Source organism: Lissotriton helveticus, chromosome 6 (assembly GCF_964261635.1).
Source record: "Lissotriton helveticus chromosome 6, aLisHel1.1, whole genome shotgun sequence".
Classification (NCBI taxonomy): Eukaryota; Metazoa; Chordata; class Amphibia; order Caudata; family Salamandridae; genus Lissotriton; species Lissotriton helveticus.
The window spans coordinates 2,046,635,613-2,046,657,650 of NC_136067.1; the positions used below are offsets into that span (position 1 = coordinate 2,046,635,613).

At 49.4% G+C, this 22,038-nt stretch overlaps 1 protein-coding gene across 7 annotated transcripts in view; it reads left to right on the forward strand.

Moving 5' to 3' along the window:
• Nucleotides 1-22,038, forward strand: part of CAD (carbamoyl-phosphate synthetase 2, aspartate transcarbamylase, and dihydroorotase) — a 414,808-nt gene that overhangs the window by 19,714 nt on the left and 373,056 nt on the right. For all 7 annotated transcript variants that reach the window (XM_078650082.1, XM_078650077.1, XM_078650079.1 and 4 more), the window contains exon 2: nucleotides 2,861-3,000. In XM_078650082.1, the coding sequence (XP_078506208.1) occupies nucleotides 2,861-3,000 (140 nt within the window). The remainder of the gene's footprint in view (nucleotides 1-2,860; nucleotides 3,001-22,038) is intronic.

Here is a 22,038-nt window from a genome sequence, read left to right on the forward strand (position 1 = left end):
TTCCAGGTGTGGTAAATGGCATCTATTCTTACTTTTGGGGCACTACTTGGATTTTGGTGCATACTGTACCAAAAAATGCATGTCCCAGTAATGACCATACTTTTTATTTGAATAATTCAAGCAGGCTTATCTCTCTGGTAATTAACGGTGCTGCTAACTGTATCTCACTTGGTAATTACTTGGTGCAATAACGCACAATTGTTAACTCTGACCCCTACCCAACTTGGGGGTGGGGCTTATGTTTGGAATTTTAGTCTGGCTTCAATAATCCTAAAAGCGAGTTTGAAGCTGAAATACTTATGTAAAAGAGGAGCTATCTTAAGTGAAATAGCCTGGTGTGCCCAGTATTTCAGTATCGCTTTATTTAAAACCAAAATTCTGAAATCCAATAGGGCTGGCCATTTTATAAGTCGTAGTGTTTATGGATTGGCAAGAGTGTGTGGTTGGCTGAGTTTGAAAGTGAATCAAAAGCTTGGATAAATGGACAGGTTGAAATGCTTTAAGGCTAGCCCATAAATTCACCTTTACATGTTGATCAACAGCACAGGGTATACACATAGTAAATGATATTTAAGTGCTTTTAAATGTAGAAATTTCTAAAATGCCATTTTAAAATAGTTTCAAAAGGTGCACAAAAATTCAGAAAGGGAAAGAAACAGACCTGGACAATAAGTGAACTTTTTTACGGTATATGTGCATTAGCTAAACGTCGTTTCTACGTTTTAGTCAGAGAGCAACTCCTTTATATGGAGTACTCTACAACACTGTAGATATGCTTACCTCAAATTTCTGTTTTTCTGGTACGATATGTAAGCATAGAGTAAGCTTAGTGGCATCAGCACCAAGCTAGAAAAGTGACAACGGCCTTCACCATTTTTGGGAAATATCTTTGAAGCAAGGGCTCACCAAGTGCTACCCATGTTGTATACTTAACAAGCCTCAAATGCACAAGGCACACAACCCCCACTGCACACAGCTTTCAGCGGTGTGCAGCAGAGGTTGTGTCCAACCTGCCTCAGGGGCTGGACCCAGCCTGAAGCCAGGCCCTGCACCCAAATCACTGTGGACTTCCAGCCCCCGCTGTGCATGTTCTTTGGTCAACTGCAGGAGAGCTTGGACTGTTGACTATGCCCAAAAGTTGACCTATAGTACTTGGCCAGGCCATTTTTTTTTCTTTCAGTATTTTGGATTTCAGATTCACAAATCCTAAATAGGATTTGTGACTCCGGCACATGTCTCAGTCTGAAGCTTGTGCCAAGATTGCACGTCGTATTTCTTACTTTTTAATCCCAGACATCGAAAATGGAACCCGGGGACCATGTACCTAGTATGGTATCATTGATTTCAACCTCCATTTTAGGTCTTATGGAGTTGTGAGCTAGAAATCAGACTTGTAAATACAGTAAACATTTTTTAATTATAATGTTAACCTACAAGGTAGAGGGTTTTGAGGGCCTCACTCAGATTAGCCTGGGGGTTAGGTGGTGCCTGCCCTGCACCCGTATAGTCCATATTTTTCTAAACTGCTGGACGCGTCCTGTGCCTTTAATGCCTGTAGTGGTAGCTGCATCAAATTATTTTTCTTCTGGCAGCCAATCCAATGTCCCAGATGTGTTTTGCCAACTCTGGTACTACGGATACGAAAGGTATGACAAAAGAAGGGCTTTTAAAAAAAAATCTGGCCTCATGAATTCCCTTTTAAAATGTGCTTGGCAGCTGTTTTAAATGCTAATGTCTTACTTCAAACCGACAAAAGCCTGCTTTGTGAGTGCTACTTTCATGCTAAGTTTGGTGTAAATCCATTCAGCGGTTATGAATAAACTTTCTAATGGAGACTTAATTGGAAAGTTTTTTTTTTTTTTTTTAGTCCTTTCCCTGCCCCAACACACACTTTTTCCCCCCTGCAGACATATCTTAACGAAACCTGGCATGCCAAATCTAAGCTGACTAAGGTAGTAGATTGCCAAATTTTATGCATATCTATCCCTCATGCAGGGCCAGAAAAAATCATCGAAACACCCAGTCCACATCCTCTCGCCATCCTTTTGGAATTCCATTTGCTTGCTTTGCCGGCCTTCCCCATCTTAAAAACAGCTGCATCATTTACAAACCTACTCTCCCCAGTACCCATGTTTATTTTGCAGACCAGCTCACCATCTCTGGTGACTCTCTCCAGACCTGTAAAAAATAAATTACAAGGCAGCAAACCGTTTCCATTTATGCCATTAGGATCTGTAACAACATTCCTGTATCCTCAAGGACTCCAATGCTGCTCCACCTCCCCACACCCAACAATGGTAATAGAAAGCATATTACACTCTGCACATCTGCATATATACATACTATATATACGGTACGCGTGTGTGTATATAATATAGAATAAGTAAAACTGTCTCCAGGCCTAGAAGAGGCCATTGTTGTCTGCTTACTCGATGTAATCTGTTTTAAGCAGTGGACCCACGCTGGAATTTCCTTGCAGATCACTATTCAGGCCGCTCCATGTGTTGAGTGCCCTTTGATTTATTTTGTGTTGTATACTACATAATCTGTGCGAGGGGAGCATTTCAATAAAAACGTAGGTCCTTATTCCACTATTGTTCCTGGACACCCTTTGCTGGGAATGTAATCAGTGTGTTAAACACTAGAAATGAGGGTGCTGTATCTTCATAGTGCCCTCAACCTGTTCTCAACTGCTGTGATACAGGAGGGCTATAAATGTGTCTATGTTGCAGTAGTGTGTCTTGGGTGTCTGAAAAGTCCCAAATAGCCTTGTTCCCTTATTTGGTATTGTATGGTAGGCAAGCAACTCTGATCTAGTGCGTAGTCTAACTCGCTCCTTGTTCTTTTTTGTCTCTTGCAGTTTTCCAGACTGGCATGGTGGGCTACCCGGAGGCCCTGACTGACCCATCCTACACATCGCAGATCTTGGTTCTCACCTACCCCCTCGTAGGAAACTATGGCATTCCTCATGATGAACACGATGAGTATGGACTGAGCCGGGTAAGAGACATCCATGCCTCTCCACTACCCTGTAGGGATAGCTAAAATCCACTGCTTGTCTGCACTTTTCCATAAACTGTGGAAAGAGTAGGATGCTTCAGCCGTTCTCTGATCATTGCAGACAATTTCCTTGGTATTGTTTATTGGTAGATAATTCCTTTCAGTAGAGGCTCTAAGGCTATGGTGATATCCTTGGCTGTTGTGCTGACTCCAGGACTTTTTTGTTGCTTGCTTCGGGCCCTGCAGAGAATGTAAATATTTTCATCAATGGTTTGTGCATCAACCTGCCCATCTTAAGGTTTCAGACCGATGCGGGGAGGGGGTTTGGACTGTGAGAAAGGGAAGAGGGAATTATCTGTTGCGTGTAATTTTGCTCTCTTTAATGTGCCTTTGCACTGCATTGGTGAATCCTCTGAGCAGACTCCTGCTGAGGTTGGTCACCAGTGAGAGTGACCGGAATAGTGCAGTACTTTAACTGAGGGTTTGAGATGACCTACTCGGATATATGCATTGGAATTGGCAAGTTGTCTCACTTCTTAAATCAGATCTCCTTGAATGAGGATGTTGAATCAGCCAGTCATATGTTTTTAGGTCTCGCCTCCGTTGCACCGCATGCGCTGCTCCCTTGGCGAGATCTATTGTCGCTGATTTTGTGTCGGGCTTCTTTGGAAGTGGAGTTTGTGTCTGCCCTGTCTCCCTTAGGCCCCGCCCACCCTGACTGGGGATTTAGCCCGTGCACGGCGTCTTTTGCTCGCACACGGCGTCTCTTCCAGACACGCGTGTTTATATTTGCATCGCGCTTTATCTGAAAGGGAAAACGCGATGCAAATATAAACGAGCCGCTTTAGTTGGCGTAATGGTGACCGAGGCAGCATCATGGTCGTGCGGCGGCGGCATGATCAGAGGCGCCGCATGATGATCGGGCACTGCGGGGAGACTGCACGCGGTGCTGCACAGCTGTGCGCCCGCCGGACCCTCTGTGGGCACAATGGACGAGCAAGTCGCTCACACAACAACCATACCAGTATTAATGTCGTAGACCCGACCCCATCTGCGCCAGCGGCCAGGCTGCTGAATGTGTACCACACAAGCCTGGGCTGTCAGAGTGGTTCAGCAGCAGCGTCCTGTGAGGCAGATTGTGTGCCAGAATCATGCTGTGTTGGTTGCCGCGGTAGTCTCCTCTAGTCCTAGTGGGCCAGCCACCACGGGGCCCACCTGTAAACGTGGTGCGGCTTGCCTTGCAAAAGTAAGTGACTGAACTGACAGTAATCATCTCCTAGTTGCACTGACTTGCTATGCTCAAAATTTACTTTTTCGGCTGGCGCGCGGTCTTGAGATCAATTAGATCTTCTGTCCTCCAAGGCCCTCTGACTTGGACACTGCATTGTTCTGCGGTCCATCTGACTCCTGTGACTGTCCTCTAGTGAAGCTCCTTTAGGTGACCACATAATATCGGCCGATCTCCTCTCTGTCCACCCGTGGCCTGCCCAAAATGTCAGCTGCGCTACCAAGTTCCAGAATACTCAAGGGCTTATCTTCACAGTGACAGAAAACCAGCATTTGCAATGCAATAGGTCCCGGATTGACGCAAGTTTAAGCCATTGACATTGCAAATAACAATGCATTTTATTTTTGTTTTTGTTTTTAAAAACCTAAATAAAAGGCATTGTTATTTACAGTGCCAATTTCTTAAACTCGCATAACTGCGAGATCTATTGCATTGCAAATGCTTGTTCTGATAGGGAAACTGGAAAGGCAGCCTACCTCTGTAAAGTGGAAAATAAATGTTCTCCATTGAGACTGAAGGGTCACTAAAGCTAGAACCTGAGCAGTTTTTTACACATTTTTACTATGACCTTACCTGAAAGTCAAATAAGCCTAATTTAAGTCAGCCAATTACTTGGAGCTTCAGGTTCCCATTCCCCGACTTCATTCATGCCAATAAATAAGTACAAAAAGAACAATGTGCCTGCATGCCAGTCTCTCGTTCGTGCATAGAGAAGGCGATTGAGAAGAACTGGGTGAAAGATAATGTCGAAGTCTGCTGAAGGAGTTAAAAGCTGTAAGACCACCATTGGCAAGCGTAGTAGTTCTTCCAGGGCGGACCTAGGTCAGATTTTGTCCTGTGAAGTGGGTGGAAGCATGCCTTCGAAGGATGAACATTGCAGCTGGCTTGATGAAACGGGAAAGCCTTCAGTTAATATGGCTTTCTCCAACTTTATTATCCAAAGGAAGGAGAGAAACAGTTGTGTTTCTGTTAGTAATCAAGGATTTTGTTCCAATGACGGTCCTCCTACCTTGCTGCTTCAAGCAGTCTGAGTTTGTGTGCTCTTGGATGATTCCTGGGTGGCTCTTGGGGTTCTACACGGTCTTTATCCTAGATGTGTTTACGGGTCATATTGTGGTTTCATATGCACACCTGTTCCCTCCTGCATCAAGATTTATCCAGGTTTTGCTGCGTTCATCATCCAGATTTATTCCTAGTTGACCTCAGATGTCTAGGAGTTAAACGCAATCCACATACTAGAGCGGAATACACGTATTGAATTATTTTTTTCCTTCTAATCCAGCAGGTACTATGTTTGAACAGAGGCTTCTGAAATGCAGAGCTCAACAGATATGCGTTCCAGCAGTGGGGCATTGTTGGAAAACAAATATTACTTATTAGCACGTCTTGTATACTTCCAGCCTTTTTTGTTTTTTACTGTAAAGCTCACACAGGCTGTGTACGCCACCCATGGAATTTTTAGAATGTGCTTCTCCCCCTTCTAGAACCATTGTGATATGCATACGTTTGTAAAATGTGCTTGTTACCAATTACTAAATTTAGAGTGATGCACACTGCAATTGATGTGTAGCTTTCTGGAATGCATTAATGTAACCGTAGGTACATCCCATGATTGAAGCGCTTATACGTTGTGGAAACAATCGTGTGAACAAACACTTGACTCTAGTGTATTGGATTGATTTTGTTTGGATTGCCAATTGGTGATATATACACAAGGGTGTGACTGTTAAAATATTTCTTCTGGTCTTGAGGGAGGGATATTTACACCATTGTGGAGGTAGATGAATGTAACCGTATTCTAGCTCAGATTTTTCGATGTATCGTCCTGCATCTGATAGTTCAGCTGTTGCTTTTCTGTTTGGTAAACATAATAACAAGAAGTATCTGTGTTAAGAAGCTTCTGGTTCTCTTGACATTTGTACTTGTATCATTAAGGTTTTCATCATGGTGTTGAGCCACCGTCTTCTTTCCTTCCAATTCCATTGCTCCAGATTGGGAGACGTGGATGGAAATTATGAGTCGTATTTAGATGCCATTGAGGGCTGGGGAGAGCTTTCATGTAAAAGAACACTTATGCCCTCTTTCTCCATTGTCTGAGTCCAGAGGGCAGGGAAATCCTAAGCATCTTCCTAGTGAGACCGCCATAGGTGAAGAAGTTGGTGTTGAGGAATATGGCTCTGCGATCTAAATGCTTCATTCTTGTTTCAAACCTCAGTAATTTCATCATGGAAAGGAATACATTTTATAGAAGACACCAGTTGCCATGGAACGGATTGGGAGCTTTGTAAGCAAAAAGAACAATTGATGGACAGAATGCAGAACAATGTCAAACATTTACCCCAGTACAGAGATCTGGATCTAAATCCATCGTTTTTTTTGCTCCCTATGCCATTCCAGTTTAAACCCAGCCATATGCAAATCAGTCTTGACCCTGCCCCCCCCCCCCCCCCCCCACGGGAAGAGTCCAGCCAAAACTGCCAGGCCAGGTCCTCCCTGGACTAGAAGCAAGCATCCTGGGACTCGTTTCAGGGGTTCGCCCTAAGTGATCAAAGGTATACCGGGAAGTGGGTCCCTTGCTTGCTGTGCCACTGGATTCAAGCTAGCCTGCGGGATAAGGGGTGATGCCCTGAAACTGGTCCCAGTATGCTTGTTTCTGGTCTAGAGAGGAACTGACCTGGCAGTTCTGGCTGGACTGTTCCCATGAGTAACCAGGTCAAGACTAATTTGCATATGACTGGATCCAAACTGGGGTGGCATAGTGCGCAAAAGAACGATTGTTTAAACCCATATCGCTTGACTGAGGGGTGAGTTTATGAAAAGTTTCAGCACTCAGTCCATTATATTGTTGTGTTTGCAATGTGGGAGCTTTGGAAGGGCACTGAGATTATTGGCTGCAACATGCATGTACAAGGAATTCAAAGTCAAAACAATTAGGCACCAAGTGAACGAGAAGGCTACTAGCAAGAAAATGCAGGAGACTTTGTTGACTAGTCCCAGCTGACTTCGCACAATGCAATTAAGCTATCCTCAAGCATTAAAAGCACGGTGTTGTATATGTAGAAAATACCTTTGTCACCCATTCGCAAAAGGTTCATAGTGTCCATCTCAACGATAGTTTTTTAGGTCTCGCCTGGAATTAGCATCCGAAGGATGCGTCCAGGCTGGAGACTTAAAGCTGCCGGTCTCGGGAGAATGAGGGACAAGAGGGTGCCACGCGCTTCTCTGGAGCTGGATTTGACTGCGTGCACGCGCACCCACACTCACGCATGCGCACATACACACACTCACGCATGCGCACATACACAGCCACACGCATACACAGCCACACGCATACACAGGCACACCCCCCCCCCCCCCCCCCGTCGCCGCCGCACCTACACACACACTAGCGCACCTACACGCACACACACAGACCCCCCCACACACCCCAGCACACCTACACACACGCACACATACAAAGACCCCCCGCCGCCGCCCACATACAGAGCCCCCCCGCCGCCGCACACACACATGCCCCCCGCCCTCGCAGCTCAGCAACAAGGCGAAGCCCCACTCACCGGCTTCCTTGGTGCGGCGGCTCTCCTCTCATCGGGAGCTGCAGGGCTCCTCTATGCCGGTTACCACGGTCTCTCCCTCACTCCTGGGAGCCTCGTGGAAGGCACCGGCAGCAGGACTCTTCCTCCCTCCATCTCAGGGCGAGTGCACCGGGGCGCAGGGTAGGCTCCTGCCTGCTCCGGTGCTCAAAACAGCCGCGGCTCTTCCGTGGGAGGCTGGGTAGGCTCCCGCCCTCCTACTTCCGGTTTCCGATTGTCCCACCCGGCCTGCCTGACTTCCTGGTCGCAGGCCGGCGGCGATGTTCGGTTTGTCCCGGGCTGCGGCGGTGATGCGGGGGGACAGGTGCATTAACAACGGAGCTTCCTTACCGCTATCTGAACCCGTGCTCCGTACCGTGCGTTAACCCTCGGAGTACCGTGTGATAGTTAACACCTCTGTGCATTCTCCACACACATCTTTACAGCGAGAGCCTTACCCCGCAGAACTATCTCATACGCGGATAGGTGGGATAGCTGAGCGGGTTGAAGTCTCTACTGCAGGTTCGTTATTGTGGGCAACATCGTTTTTAACTCTTCTGCAGCCGATACAAAGAGTGACACCTTTATTTACAGTGCTAAGAAGCCGCAGGGGACAGGTTCAAATAAAAACACCAGTGCGTGTGCGCCGCGTGCACTTGGACGTGTTTATAGAGTGAGCGCTAAGGGTTACTGGCCACTTTACACAAGGGTGCAAAGGCGAGCAGGGCTGGATGCAGAAGGAAGGAAGGGGGGAGGGGGGGGGGCGGCGGCACACTGGACCCTCGGTGCTGCTCTGTCGACCTCCTGTGCTGCTCCTTGGGTGTCTCTCCCCATCTCCGCCTCTTGCTTCTTCCCTCCCTGGCTCTTTCCTTCCTTCCCTCCGCTCCCTGCAGTGCCCCCCCCTCTCAGCCTTTCCTATCCTGGTTCACGCATCCTGGAGCCTCGGAGCGCGAATGATAAGATGTCCTGTCTGAGCACGGCCGAAAGCACGAGTGGGAGCGCGGCCTCCAGGCCTCCGGGGCAGGACCACAGGCTCTGTAGCACAGCCAGAGACCGGCACTGTACCCTGGATAGAGACCGGCACTGTACCCTGGATAGAGACCGGCACTGTACCCTGGATAGAGACCGGCACTGTACCCTGGATAGAGACCGGCACTGTACCCTGGATAGAGACCGGCACTGTACCCTGGATAGAGACCGGCACTGTACCCTGGATAGAGACCGGCACTGTACCCTGGATAGAGACCGGCACTGTACCCTGGATAGAGACCGGCACTGTACCCTGGATAGAGACCGGCACTGTACCCTGGATAGAGACCGGCACTGTACCCTGGATAGAGACCGGCACTGTACCCTGGATAGAGACCGGCACTGTACCCTGGATAGAGACCGGCACTGTACCCTGGATAGAGACCGGCACTGTACCCTGGATAGAGACCGGCACTGTACCCTGGATAGAGACCGGCACTGTACCCTGGATAGAGACCGGCACTGTACCCTGGATAGAGACCGGCACTGTACCCTGGATAGAGACAGGCACTGCACCAGAGCCAGAGACAGGCACTGCACCAGAGCCAGGCACTGTACCACAGCCAGAGACAGGCACTGTACCACAGCCAGAGACAGGCACTGCACCACAGCCAGAGACAGGCACTGCACCACAGCCAGAGACAGGCACTGCACCACAGCCAGAGACCGGCACTGCACCACAGCCAGAGACCGGCACTGCACCACAGCCAGAGACCGGCACTGCACCACAGCCAGAGACCGGCACTGCACCACAGCCAGAGACCGGCACTGCACCACAGCCAGAGACCGGCACTGCACCACAGCCAGAGACCGGCACTGCACCACAGCCAGAGACCGGCACTGCACCACAGCCAGAGACCGGCACTGCACCACAGCCAGAGACCGGCACTGCACCACAGCCAGAGACCGGCACTGCACCACAGCCAGAGACCGGCACTGCACCACAGCCAGAGACCGGCACTGCACCACAGCCAGAGACCGGCACTGCACCACAGCCAGAGACCGGCACTGCACCACAGCCAGAGACCGGCACTGCACCACAGCCAGAGACCGGCACTGTACCACAGCCAGAGACAGGCACTGTACCACAGCCAGAGACAGGCACTGTACCACAGCCAGAGACAGGCACTGTACCAGAGACAGGCACTGTACCACAGCCAGAGACAGGCACTGTACCACAGCCAGAGACAGGCACTGTACCACAGCCAGAGACAGGCACTGTACCACAGCCAGAGACAGGCACTGTACCACAGCCAGAGACAGGCACTGTACCACAGCCAGAGACAGGCACTGTACCACAGCCAGAGACAGGCACTGTACCACAGCCAGAGACAGGCACTGTACCACAGCCAGAGACAGGCACTGTACCACAGCCAGAGACAGGCACTGTACCACAGCCAGAGACAGGCACTGTACCCTGGATAGAGACCGGCACTGTACCCTGGATAGAGACCGGCACTGTACCCTGGATAGAGACGGGCACTGTACCCCAGCCAGAGACGGGCACTGTACCCCAGCCAGAGACGGGCACTGTACCCCAGCCAGAGACGGGCACTGTACCCCAGCCAGAGACGGGCACTGTACCCCAGCCAGAGACGGGCACTGTACCCCAGCCAGAGACGGGCACTGTACCCCAGCCAGAGACGGGCACTGTACCCCAGCCAGAGACGGGCACTGTACCCCAGCCAGAGACGGGCACTGTACCCCAGCCAGAGACGGGCACTGTACCCCAGCCAGAGACGGGCACTGTACCCCAGCCAGAGACGGGCACTGCACCCCAGCCAGAGACGGGCACTGCACCCCAGCCAGAGACGGGCACTGCACCACAGACAGACACATGCACTTTACCACAGCCAGGCACTGCACCACAGCCAGACACATGCACTTTACCAGAGACAGGCACTGCACCACAGCCAGACACATGCACTTTACCACAGCTAGAGACTGGCACTGTATCCAGCTACAAGCAGACACTGTACGTCAGCTAAATACAGGCACTGTACCACACACAGAGACAGGCACTGTACACCAGCTAGAGACTGGCACTGTATCCAGCTACAAGCAGACACTGTACGTCAGCTAAATACAGGCACTGTACCACACACAGAGACAGGCACTGTACACCAGCTAGAGACAGGCACTGTACACCAGCCAGAGACAGGCACTGTACACCAGCCAGAGACAGGGACTGTACCACAGCCAGAGACAGGCACTGTAACACATTCTCAACTGGCCCACTTTACACGTAGTGTCTGATTACTACATATAGCAGTATGATTTCAGTGGATTGCACAAGTGCAGCACCTGGGTGGACCCCACAGACCTGTGTGCATATACAGTCTGATTTTTTTTTTTTTGTGGGTGTGTTGTCGTCCAGCTACATCTTGTGGCCCACAGGCTCATGTATTTGGAGTTTGATATTTTCTTGGTTGTTTCTCTACAATTCCTGGACTAACCCCTAGAAGATATTCTATAACGGTTTGTTCAAATCATATTACTTTGGTTTGATTCCTGCCAAGTTTGGATGGACTCCTAAAGTAGACACTATCTTGTTGTATATTACTAATTGGTATAGGTTTATAATTCACCACTCTTATGTGGAAACAGAACACATACTGCAGCTGATGCAATACTTTACATTCAAAGGTAGCGCCTTCCCATCCGGGCAACTCCATATGCACCATAATCAATGGGGTAAAAAAAATACATTTCACAAACCAGTCCGGACCACCTAAGATGGGAAGTATCTGTAGGTGTGATTGGTTCGCCTCATTCTTTATCGCATCCGTTCTTTGGCACAGCTAAATGCTTATAGTGCATGATCTGAGCAGTCTCTGCCATACAGGCAAGCCATCAAATCATTTCTCCCCAAGAGCTCACACACCATCCACCCATGCACCAGCATCTCATGCTTACCTGTTCTATCCCTCACTCCTTTTAGGTCTCGCTGGTACTGCATCCGAAGGATGCGTCCAGCTGGAGACTTATAGCTGCCCGTCCCGTATTTGCAATGCAATAGGTCTCACTTTTGCGAGAGTTTAAGCTATTAGCATTGTAAATGACAATGCCTTTTATTTATGTTTAAAAGCAAAAACATAAATAAAAGGCATTGCCATTTACAATGCCAATAGCTCTAACTTTAATAATGCGAGACCTATTGCATTGCAAATGCTTGTTCTAAAATGATGGGGAGAAGACAAAGACTATTAAATCCTGGTGTCGTGCAAACAATAGTCATGTTGCCAATACTGTCTTTCCCCTTCTCCGGAACACGTGTAATGCAAGAAGAGGCCATTTTGGCACATTCTGTAAGAGAAAGTCCTATCATAAGTGTGATATGCATTAGAAATCTTCCAAAGATTGTAGGGAGTTTTATTGTGTGTGGACTGTATGGGTGCTAACTAGTCAGCACAGCAGATGACACACTAATGCACATTGGGGGAGTGTTTAGTATGGATCTTGTTGCCAAATCAAAGTTGGAGAACTGGAGGTGAGAGTGATAGTAGACTCTGGTTTTCCCTTTACATTGATTGCTGTGGAGAAATAGAAATCATTTTCTGATGGTGTTCTTCCTTCGTGTGTGACTGTCAGAAATGCAGAAAGCCAGCTGTCGCCCGCTGCGGACGTGTATTCCAGAGACAGGCAGAAGGCACTGAATCGCTATAGTAAGTAAATGCCAACCTTCTAAAAGTAGAGAGAAGCAACCGTCTTGCACTCAATTTGCACAGTAATCAAAAAAATGTACAATAAAGTTAAATAGTTCAAAAACAGGCAACGGTCGCGTGCAACAGGAGTAGGCCCTGCAAGCCTATGTACATACAAATGGGAGAATCACCAGATTATGATCTGGAAGTCCTGGTGCACTGCTCGAATCACTCCGAGTGAGTGTATACAAAAAATGAATGGTTAAAGTTATCACAATTTTATGACGTATACATCAGTATGTAACATTTATACAAAAAACATTGAGAAACACTGAAAAAACAACGCAGAGTCTTCTAGTTATGTCTTGAGTCTCTTGTTGGTAAATCAAATGTTCAAGGATAATGTTGCAAATTCACAAAATCCGTATGGGAAATGTTCAATTATATTCCAGAAGTATCTTGAGTTAAAAATCCCAATGCATTTCGGGCTTCGAAATGGCCCTTCTTCAGGGGAATCTACAGAAACAATGTGGTATTGTGTAAGAACATTTGCGGCAGCATTACACATAGGGTCCTATAGCGTGATGAGGAAATGATTAAAGATGTGACACTAAAATAAACAAGCAATTACAATGCAACGGTTTCGCCTTTGGAAAAGTTAGAGCTATTGCCATTGTAAATGACAAAGCCATTTATTTATCTGTTTTCAAAACCAACACATAAATACAAATTTTGTCATTTACAATGCCAATAGCTCAAACTTTTCCAAAGGCGAAACCGTTGCATTGTAAATGCTTGTTTAAAAATTACGGCGGTGCGGTCTATTTAAGAAAATGCAGCGCCCCCCCCTTAGACACCTTCACCCCGTCCCACCCCCGAGCCCGAAGCCCTGACTACTCGAGTAATAATCGGTAGAAGGACTGGGGTGTAGAAGACAAGAACAATACAACTGACCTGGAGGCTTGTGTCTGCAGGACGACAAGTGAGTGATGGCGCGGCCCCTCCCGAGGGGACTGATGAGGAGTGAGGGCTCAGCCTGGAAACCTCCCGGGGTGACTGCTGGTTCCTGCTGCTGAAGGGGTCGCCAGGGCGGGAACTGGAAGCTTGGCCCTAGCAGCACTGAAGGACGGCAGAAGCCCTGGGGAGATCACTGCGCCTGCGAGCGACCCCGGCTAACCTGAGTGCGGCTGCCGGAGGGCGAGGGGAGCCCAGAGAATGGCCATTCCTCTTCAGGAGGAGAGCAGGGACATCCCATCTTCTCTCACAACCACTGCCTGTCCTGACTGAGGCTGCGGGCGGGATAGCCCCTCACACAGACCCACCGCACTCGCCGCCGGCCGGTAGTGCCGCAATGGCTGCGTCGAGCATTTATACTTCCCTCACCTTTTCCTTTTAATATAAAAAAAACACACATACATTCAGTGCCAGGTGGCGCCGGCACTCAGATAACCCCCTCTCATCACCAGCCTGTGCCAGTGCTGGCAAAGGAGCTGCCTGCCCCACGGGGCGAGTGAAGCCACGGCTCTGAGGCGGCTGCAGTGCGTGAGACCCCCTAGAGTAAGGACAATAGGGGCTGGAGGATCTGTGCGGAGTGGGGCCCTCGGTGTGATCCTCGGCAGACAGACGGAAAAGGGGGGCTAGAGGATCTGTGCGGAGTGGGGCGCTGGATGTGATCCTTGGCAGACAGACGGACAACAGGGGCTGGAGGATCTGTGCAGAGTGGGGCACTCGGTGTGATCCTCGGCAGACAGACGGACAACGGGGGCTGGAGGATCTGTGCAGAGTGGGGCGCTCGGTGTGATCCTCGGCAGACAGACAACGGGGCCTGGAGGATTTGTGCAGAGTGGGGCGCTCGGCGTGATCCTCGGCAGACAGAAATATAGCAAGCAAGTTTCCTGACCCTCACCAACTGCCCCGTGCAGTGCATGAGGGGAGACAGCTCAGAGCTCTCCGGCAAGCAAGCACTGGCCAGGGCACCGTCACAAGAGGCTCGTGAAGGAAACCTCATCCGGCGCGGGCTGTACAGACAAGACGGAGAGCTGGCAGCGAAGGAATAAACACAACGACGCAATGCTTCAGAGAAATGCGAGGCAGAAGCCGTCTGGCCTGCTGTGTAAAACATAGAGAGACCTCAGCTATTTTCTTCGGTTACAATGTTGTAACAGAACTCTAATCCACAAACCTCTGCCATAGACACAGCCACGGCCAATGCCGTGTGCTGATGGTTGTAACTGCCATCTTTAAACCTCAAACTACAAGGCACCCCCTCCACGCACACCACCACTGCTGCTCTGCCCGTTTACCGACACCCGCAGCCCGAGCGTTCATAAAGGGAGTGCGCGGGGCTGGCGCTTCCGTGTTTACACTCCCTGTCCTCGTGGACGCCTTGGCCTGTAGGTGCGTCTCAGGCATCAGCTGTATTTCAAAGAGGGAAGCCGTGAGATACTTGTCACAGTGCGAACTCGCGTTACAGAAATACCTGATGTAATCATTGTTTTCTAAGACTAATACTGCTCGTGTAAACGAAGTATTTACTTGCAGTGACGCGATGCGCAGCATCTCCAGGCACGTCTGCACTGTACTCGCTACTCACTCCGACTGGGTATTTTTTCTCGTGTTGGCATAAAGATTAGCAGAACATCAAGACAAGCACCCACTGCAAACTGATTTAACACTTTGGGAAATGTATCCGTCGCCAGCCTGTAAATGCGCACGAAAAGATGTGCCGTCTCATGGGAGAGAAGGCTTCCCGCCGCAAGAAAAAACAAGTACATGAGCAAAAAAAAAGCAATGCAGAGTGAGTGGGGGAGAGGAAACGGGGGACGGGAACGGGCAAACGGACAGCGGGAGGGGGCGGGAACACACTAACAGGGAGCTTGAGATGCCAGTGAATTCTCCAGAGGTGAAATGGGGGAAGCAACACAGGTCGCAATGCCGTGACGAAAAAAGGGGCGGGTGACGAAAAAGGGGGCGGGACTTAAAAACGCACAGGAACGCCCCCAATTCGCGTCCTGACTGGGGAAAGAGTGACGGACAACAATGTCTTCCAATGGCTAGCCTCCATTTATGGAGCTAGCCAATGGTAGACTGAGGCGGAACATAGCCACATAGTGTAGATCAACAGATTTCGCCTGCGCGAACGCTGCTGCGCAGCAGACGCCAGGCGAAACCTAAAAATGAACCAAAAGTGACAAGTATCTAAGGAGAACTTTAAATGTATAAAACAGTGAAAGTGCCACGAGGAACTCGTGAGAGTCAAACGAATAAACCAAAGGAAACAAGAGGTGTGTGACATGATATATTCAGGAAAAAAAACATGCTGGTGCAGGAAGAGAAAACAGGAAATGTATGAAGCGATGTGTTAAAGAGTGAGAACCGTAATGATACCAGAAAAGACACCGTGTGGAACTCTTTGAAATAGAGGGGAGAGTGCATGCACTACGAAAAAGCGAGAGGAGTGGCTTACCGATACGAGCAGGACGCTCGAGGGAGCATGATTAATATCTTCGGACAATCGCTTTGAGGCGAGCCGATAAGGTAAACTATATAAAAAGATGATAGGATGGAATTAAGTGAAAGCAAGAAAGACGTGAGTGGCTTGAACTCCAGGTGTAAAGTTAAGAGCTTACCACGACAGAAAAAAATGACGGAACCCGAGCAGGGGTGGAGTGGAAGTAATGTCGAAAGGGGTAACCTGAAAAGTGTAAAAAAGACGAGATATGATGCATTATGTGTTCAGAAATCCTCGTATGCTAACCAGGCTTGTGAAATAAGACTCACCGATCCGCAATGCGTGTAGAGTTTAGGACAGGACGTGACAGAAGCCTCTAGGTGTTCCCAAAATACAGAGAAGATAACTAGTTTGGTGTGAAGGAAACTGAAAAAGGACAAGTAAAAGCGAGCAGAAGCCAAAAGGACGGCGGCCATGTTAGAAAGGTGAAAATAATAATAATTTCCGTTTTAGTCTTTATTTTCACCTTTCTAACATGGCCGCCGTCCTTTTGGCTTCTGCTTGCTTTTACTTGTCCTTTTTCAGTTTCCTTCACACCAAACTATTTATCTTCTCTGTACTTTGGAAACACCTCGAGACTTCTTTCCCGTCCTAAACTCTACACGCATTGCGGATCGGTAAGTCTTATTTCACAAGCCTTGTTAGCATGCGAGGATTTCTGAACACATAATGCATCATATCCCGTCTTTGTTACACTTTTCAGGTTACCCCTTTCGACATTACTTCCACTCCACCCCTGCTCGGGTTCCGTCATTCGTTTCTGTCGTGGTAAGCTCTTAACTTTACACCTGGTGTTTAAGCCACTCACGTCTTTCTTGCTTTCACTTAATTCCATCCTATCATCTTTTTATATAGTTTACCTTATCGGCTCGCCTCAAAGCGATTGTCCGAAGATATTAATCATGCTCCCTCGAGCGTCCTGCTCGTATCGGTAAGCCACTCCTCTCGCTTTTTCGTAGTGCATGCACTCTCCCCTCTATTTCAAAGAGTTCCACACGGTGTCTTTTCTGGTATCATTACGGTTTTCACTCTTTAACACATCGCTTCATACATTTCCTGTTTTCTCTTCCTGCACCAGCATGGTTTTTTTCCTGAATATATCATGTCACACACCTCTTGTTTCCTTTGGTTTATTCGTTTGACTCTCACGAGTTCCTCATGTCACTTTCACTGTTTAATACATTTAAAGTTCTCCTTAGATACTTGTCACTTTTGGTTCATTTTTTATTTTAGTGTCACATCTTTAATCATTTCCTCATCACGCTATAGGACCCTATGTGTAATGCTGTTGCAAATGTTCTTGCACAATACCACATTGTTTCTGTAGAATCCCCTGAAGAAGGGCCATTTCGAAGCCCGAAATGCATTGGGATTTTTAACTCAAGATACTTCTGGAATATAATTGAACATTTCCCATACGGATTTTGTGAATTTGCAACATTATCCTTGAACATTTGATTTACCAACAAGAGACTCAAGACATAACTAGAAGACTCTGCGTTGTTTTTTCAGTGTTTCTCAATGTTTTTTGTATAAATGTTACATACTGATGTATATGTCATAAAATTGTGATAACTTTAACCATTAATTTTCTGTCTACACTCACTCTGAGTGATTCGAGCAGTGCACCAGAACCTTCTAAAAGTGGCATTTGCTAAACTGGAATTTAAAATCCAACTTCATAAGTTTTGAGTTTGAATTGTGAGTTCAGTGACAATACGTTTTAGTATTAAATGTTTTTATTGATTGTACAAAGGTCATCCAACAGTGATGCCGTAGAAGGGGCACAACTCGGTCCGAGGACCGACCCACCAAGCGATGTCAAGGAAGGTACCCGCCACCGACCATGCCATGAGGTAGCGATCTTATACACAGCAAGCCGCCTACAACCCAAGCTGGGCCGGCTGCGTCTTAATTACAGTAAGGTTAAAAAACATTCCCCGGGCTCCATTGCTTCCCTTTCAGTTGGAGACAGATAGACCTGGTTTCAGAGCTAGGTAAGCTTTATGTCCCATCATCCTTCTTCGCGCACCTTCCTTTTACCCTGCGGCCTGGCGGCCGCCCAGAAACCTCAGTCCTCGGACGCCCTCAAACAGCAAGAGGAAAAAAAAAAAGAAAAAAAGGGGACCTCCCAAACAATCCCAACCTTACCCCGAACTCAACAACCCCTCCCTCCCTTTGCAGCCCCTCACCACCCAGCCTCCCCAGTCCCACCCTCCTGGTCCATGGATCACATTTACTCTCGTTTCTGGTCCCTTGCAACCTCCAGTGTCGGATCGGTCTCCCTCTTGTCAGTGTCTGTATCCGTCAACCTCAACAGGCGGAGATACTTAGGACAAGTCACCTCCGTAAACTCAGAAGCCAGTAAGGATAGGAAAGGGCTCCATAGCTCGTCATGGCGTGCCCCCTCCCCCGCCCTAGATAGCGATAATTTCTCCATGCCCAAAACCAACCAAAGGCGGTGAAGCCAGCCCTGGTAAGTAGGGATGTGATTTGACCGCCAGTGTGCCACTATATTCTGTACCGCCGACCCCAACGCGATCGCCATCAGGCGACCCCGCCGTGATCTCAATGGGTAGGTTAGTGCATTAGGCAGCCCCAGGAGTACATAGGCGGGGAATGTCCGTTTCGAAATGTCTGTCTACGTCCGCCAAATCTGGCTCCAGTAGTCTTGTAGAAGTCGACAGTCCCAGAGTACATGTACCAACGTACCCACCTGTCCACAGCCACGCCAACACAGGGGGTCCTGTCTGCTCTCCATTTCATACAGGCGCTCGGGGTGTAGTACCAGTAGGACGCAACCTTTGTGAGGGTGTCTGTATGGCCAATATGGTAGGCCGAGTGACGCGCTCTATAGTAGACTCCCTCCCACTCCTTGTGAGTTCAGGTTCTCCCCAGCTCCCGTTCCCAGCGCACCCTGCCCGCGTTGTAGGTGTATCTGTGTTTGTGCATGAGCATTTTATAGAGGTCTGAAATCAGTTGTTTGTCGTTAGTGCGGGTAATCAACCAATACTCGAAGTGTGTCAAGCGTCTGTCCGCCGCGGACCGCACTGCAGTGTTGAGCGCCCAGTGCCGAACCTGTAAGTAGCGAAGCCTCTCAGTTTCCGGTAGGTCGAATTCCTGACGAAATTGTTGAAAGGGTACCACCCCCTCTGGGCCATAGACATGATGGAGCGCGCGACAACCTGCCGGCTTCCATCGCGCAAACGCTATCTCGTCCATCCCCGGGTTGAAGTCCGGGTTCCCGGTGATCGGGGTAAGGCGGGAAGGGAGGGTGGTGAATTTGTGGTCAACCCCCACCCGATCCCAGATCTCTAGAGGTACCCGCGTGATAAGGGACGCGTAGAGGTTGGGAGGCCTGTGTTCCCGTCGCATAAAGGCGATTTCTTGTAGGGTCCGTCCGGCAACTGCTTGGTCTTGATACAACCAATGCTTCCCAGATTCCCACCTAACCCATTCCACAAGGAAGCGTAGCTGGGATGCTTGAAAGTACGTAGCCAAGTCCGGAATCCCAATTCCGCCTAGTTCTGGTGCCAGCATGGCGATCCGCCGCTTCAGGCTAGGCTTCCTCCCATTCCATATAAACTGTGACAGTTCCGACTGCATCCGCTTTATCCAACCTCGCGGAGGAGCAAGTGGGATCGTGCGGAAGAGGTATAGTATTTGTGGAAGAACAGTCATCTTGACAGCCGCCACTCTGCCCAACCAGGACAGCGTATAGTATTTCCATCGTCCCAACTCGCGTCTAAGTTTCTGCTGCAGGTTGGAATAGTTTAGTTCCACGGAGGTCTGAAGAGAAGGTGCGAGTTGTATCCCAAGATACGGGACTGCGTCCGTTGCCCACGGCATGGGGAATGCCGTCTGTAAATAGGCCCGCGTAGGGGCTTCTAGCGACAAATCTAGGGCCACAGATTTAGACATGTTGACCTTGAAGCCCGAGACTCGGCCGAATCGTTCAAGGTCAGCAATGCACGCAGGGAGGGAGCTCCGGGGGTGAGCGAGCGATATTAGTACATAGTCAGCGTACAGGCTTATGGTGTGAATGTCGCCCCCGAACTGGATTCCCTGCACGTTCGGGTCGGACCGCAGGAGGTGTGCGAGGGGCTCCATATAAAGGGCGAACAACAGGGGGGATAATGGGCAGCCCTGCCTGGTGCCACGCTAGATTCCAAACCGGGGGGATGTGCAGCCGTTGACTCGAACTGCAGCTGACGGGAATTTATAGCAGTTGAACACCCTAGTCCGGAATTTGGGCCCTATACCGGCCTTCAATAACACCCGTTCCAGGTAGGTCCAATGCACCCTGTCAAATGCCTTTTCGGCATCGATGGCCAACATCATATACTCCCCGTCTGTGCGGGCATCCTTTTCTAGCAGGTGGAAGGCCCTTTTCGTGTTGTCCGAGGTCTGTCGGTCAGGGATGAACCCAGACTGATCCGGGTCGATCAGTCCCCCCATGTAGGGCCCCAAGCGGGCGGCGAGGATCCCTGTGTAAAGCTTGAGGTCAACATTTAAGAGGGAGATGGGTCTGTACGCACCGCACTCGGCAGTATCCTTTCCCTGTTTATGTATTACTGCAATAGATGCCTCCAGTAGGTCTCTCGGGATCGCCCCGTCGTCAGCGAAGGAGGTGAAGAGCCGGGCGAGGATCTGGGCCACTTGGCCACAGAATGTTTTATAGAAGCTCGCCGGGAAGCCATCCAGGCCCGGAGCCTTGCCCAGTTTGAGGCGAGAGATGGCGGAGATCATCTCCTCCGGTCGGATGTCTCTTTCTAAGAAGTCGATCAGGTCCTGTGTCGGGCCGGTAGGGGGAGAGCCGCAAGGAAATCTGTCTCCGCTTCTGGTTCTGGGGGATCGGCCGTGTACAGTTTCGCATAGAATGCACTGAAGGCCTCAGCTATGGCTTGGTCTCCAGTCACCGTCATGCCACCAGTCCCTCTGATCTCACGAACCTCTCTGCGCTGCGTAACCTCACAAAGCTTGTGCGCCAGCAGGCGTCCACATCTGTGCCCACCTGTATAATAGGCGTGGCGTAGCCGTAAGGCTGCATATTCTGCCCTATCTAAGTCTAAGGCTGCAAGCTGATGGCGGGCAGTTTTCAGTTGTCGCCATATTCTTGGAGCCCCCGTTCTCCTGTGTATTTGTTCTAGTTCCCTGGTCTGCCGTGTGAGTTCATCTCTCTTGGCCTGACGCTCCACATTTTCTGCTGTCGAGACGGATATAAACTCCCCTCTGAGGACAGCCTTCAGAGCAGCCCACTGTGTGGACAAGGTAGTGTCCCCATTGCTATTATTGGAGAGGTAGTCCGTTATCACGCTCTGGATTTTGGTGACCACCACTTTTCTCTGCAGTAACGTATCCCGAAGGCGCCAGACTCTACGTGAGCGTCGTCCCGTTGGCATGGAAAGGGAGACCGTAACCGGTGCATGGTCGGACAGAGAAGCAGTACCTATGTCGGTTCTAGTGACAAGCGTTCGAGTGGCAGTGGAAACAAGTAGATAGTCTTGGCGCGCATATGTTTTGTGGGCCGCCGAAAAGTACGTGTAATCCCTCTCCCCAGGGTGCAGTGCGCGCCATAGATCCACCAACCCCAGATCCTGCAGCCTTTTCTTGCCTGCCGCTGAGAGTGCTCCCACCTGTGTAGTGTGTTGACATGACCTATCTAATATATTGTCAAAAACCTAATTTAAGTCACCGCCCAAAACCAGGTAACGGTCAGTCGTGTCAGTGACATCAGTGAGTGCTCTATGTAGAAACTGTTCTTGGCCGTCGTTGGGACCATATATCGTGCCAATCGTGTGGGTCATGTCCCCCAGTGCAAATCTGTATACTAGCAGTCTCCCTTTGATCTCAGCTAACTTCCCCAGCACTTTGCCCTTGAACTTTTGTGCCACCAGGATCGCTACACCTGCCTTCTTGTCAGGGCATGAGGAAAAGAATTGGTGGGGAAATTTACAAGACCTGAGTCGGTGGCAATCCCTGGCTAGAAGGTGT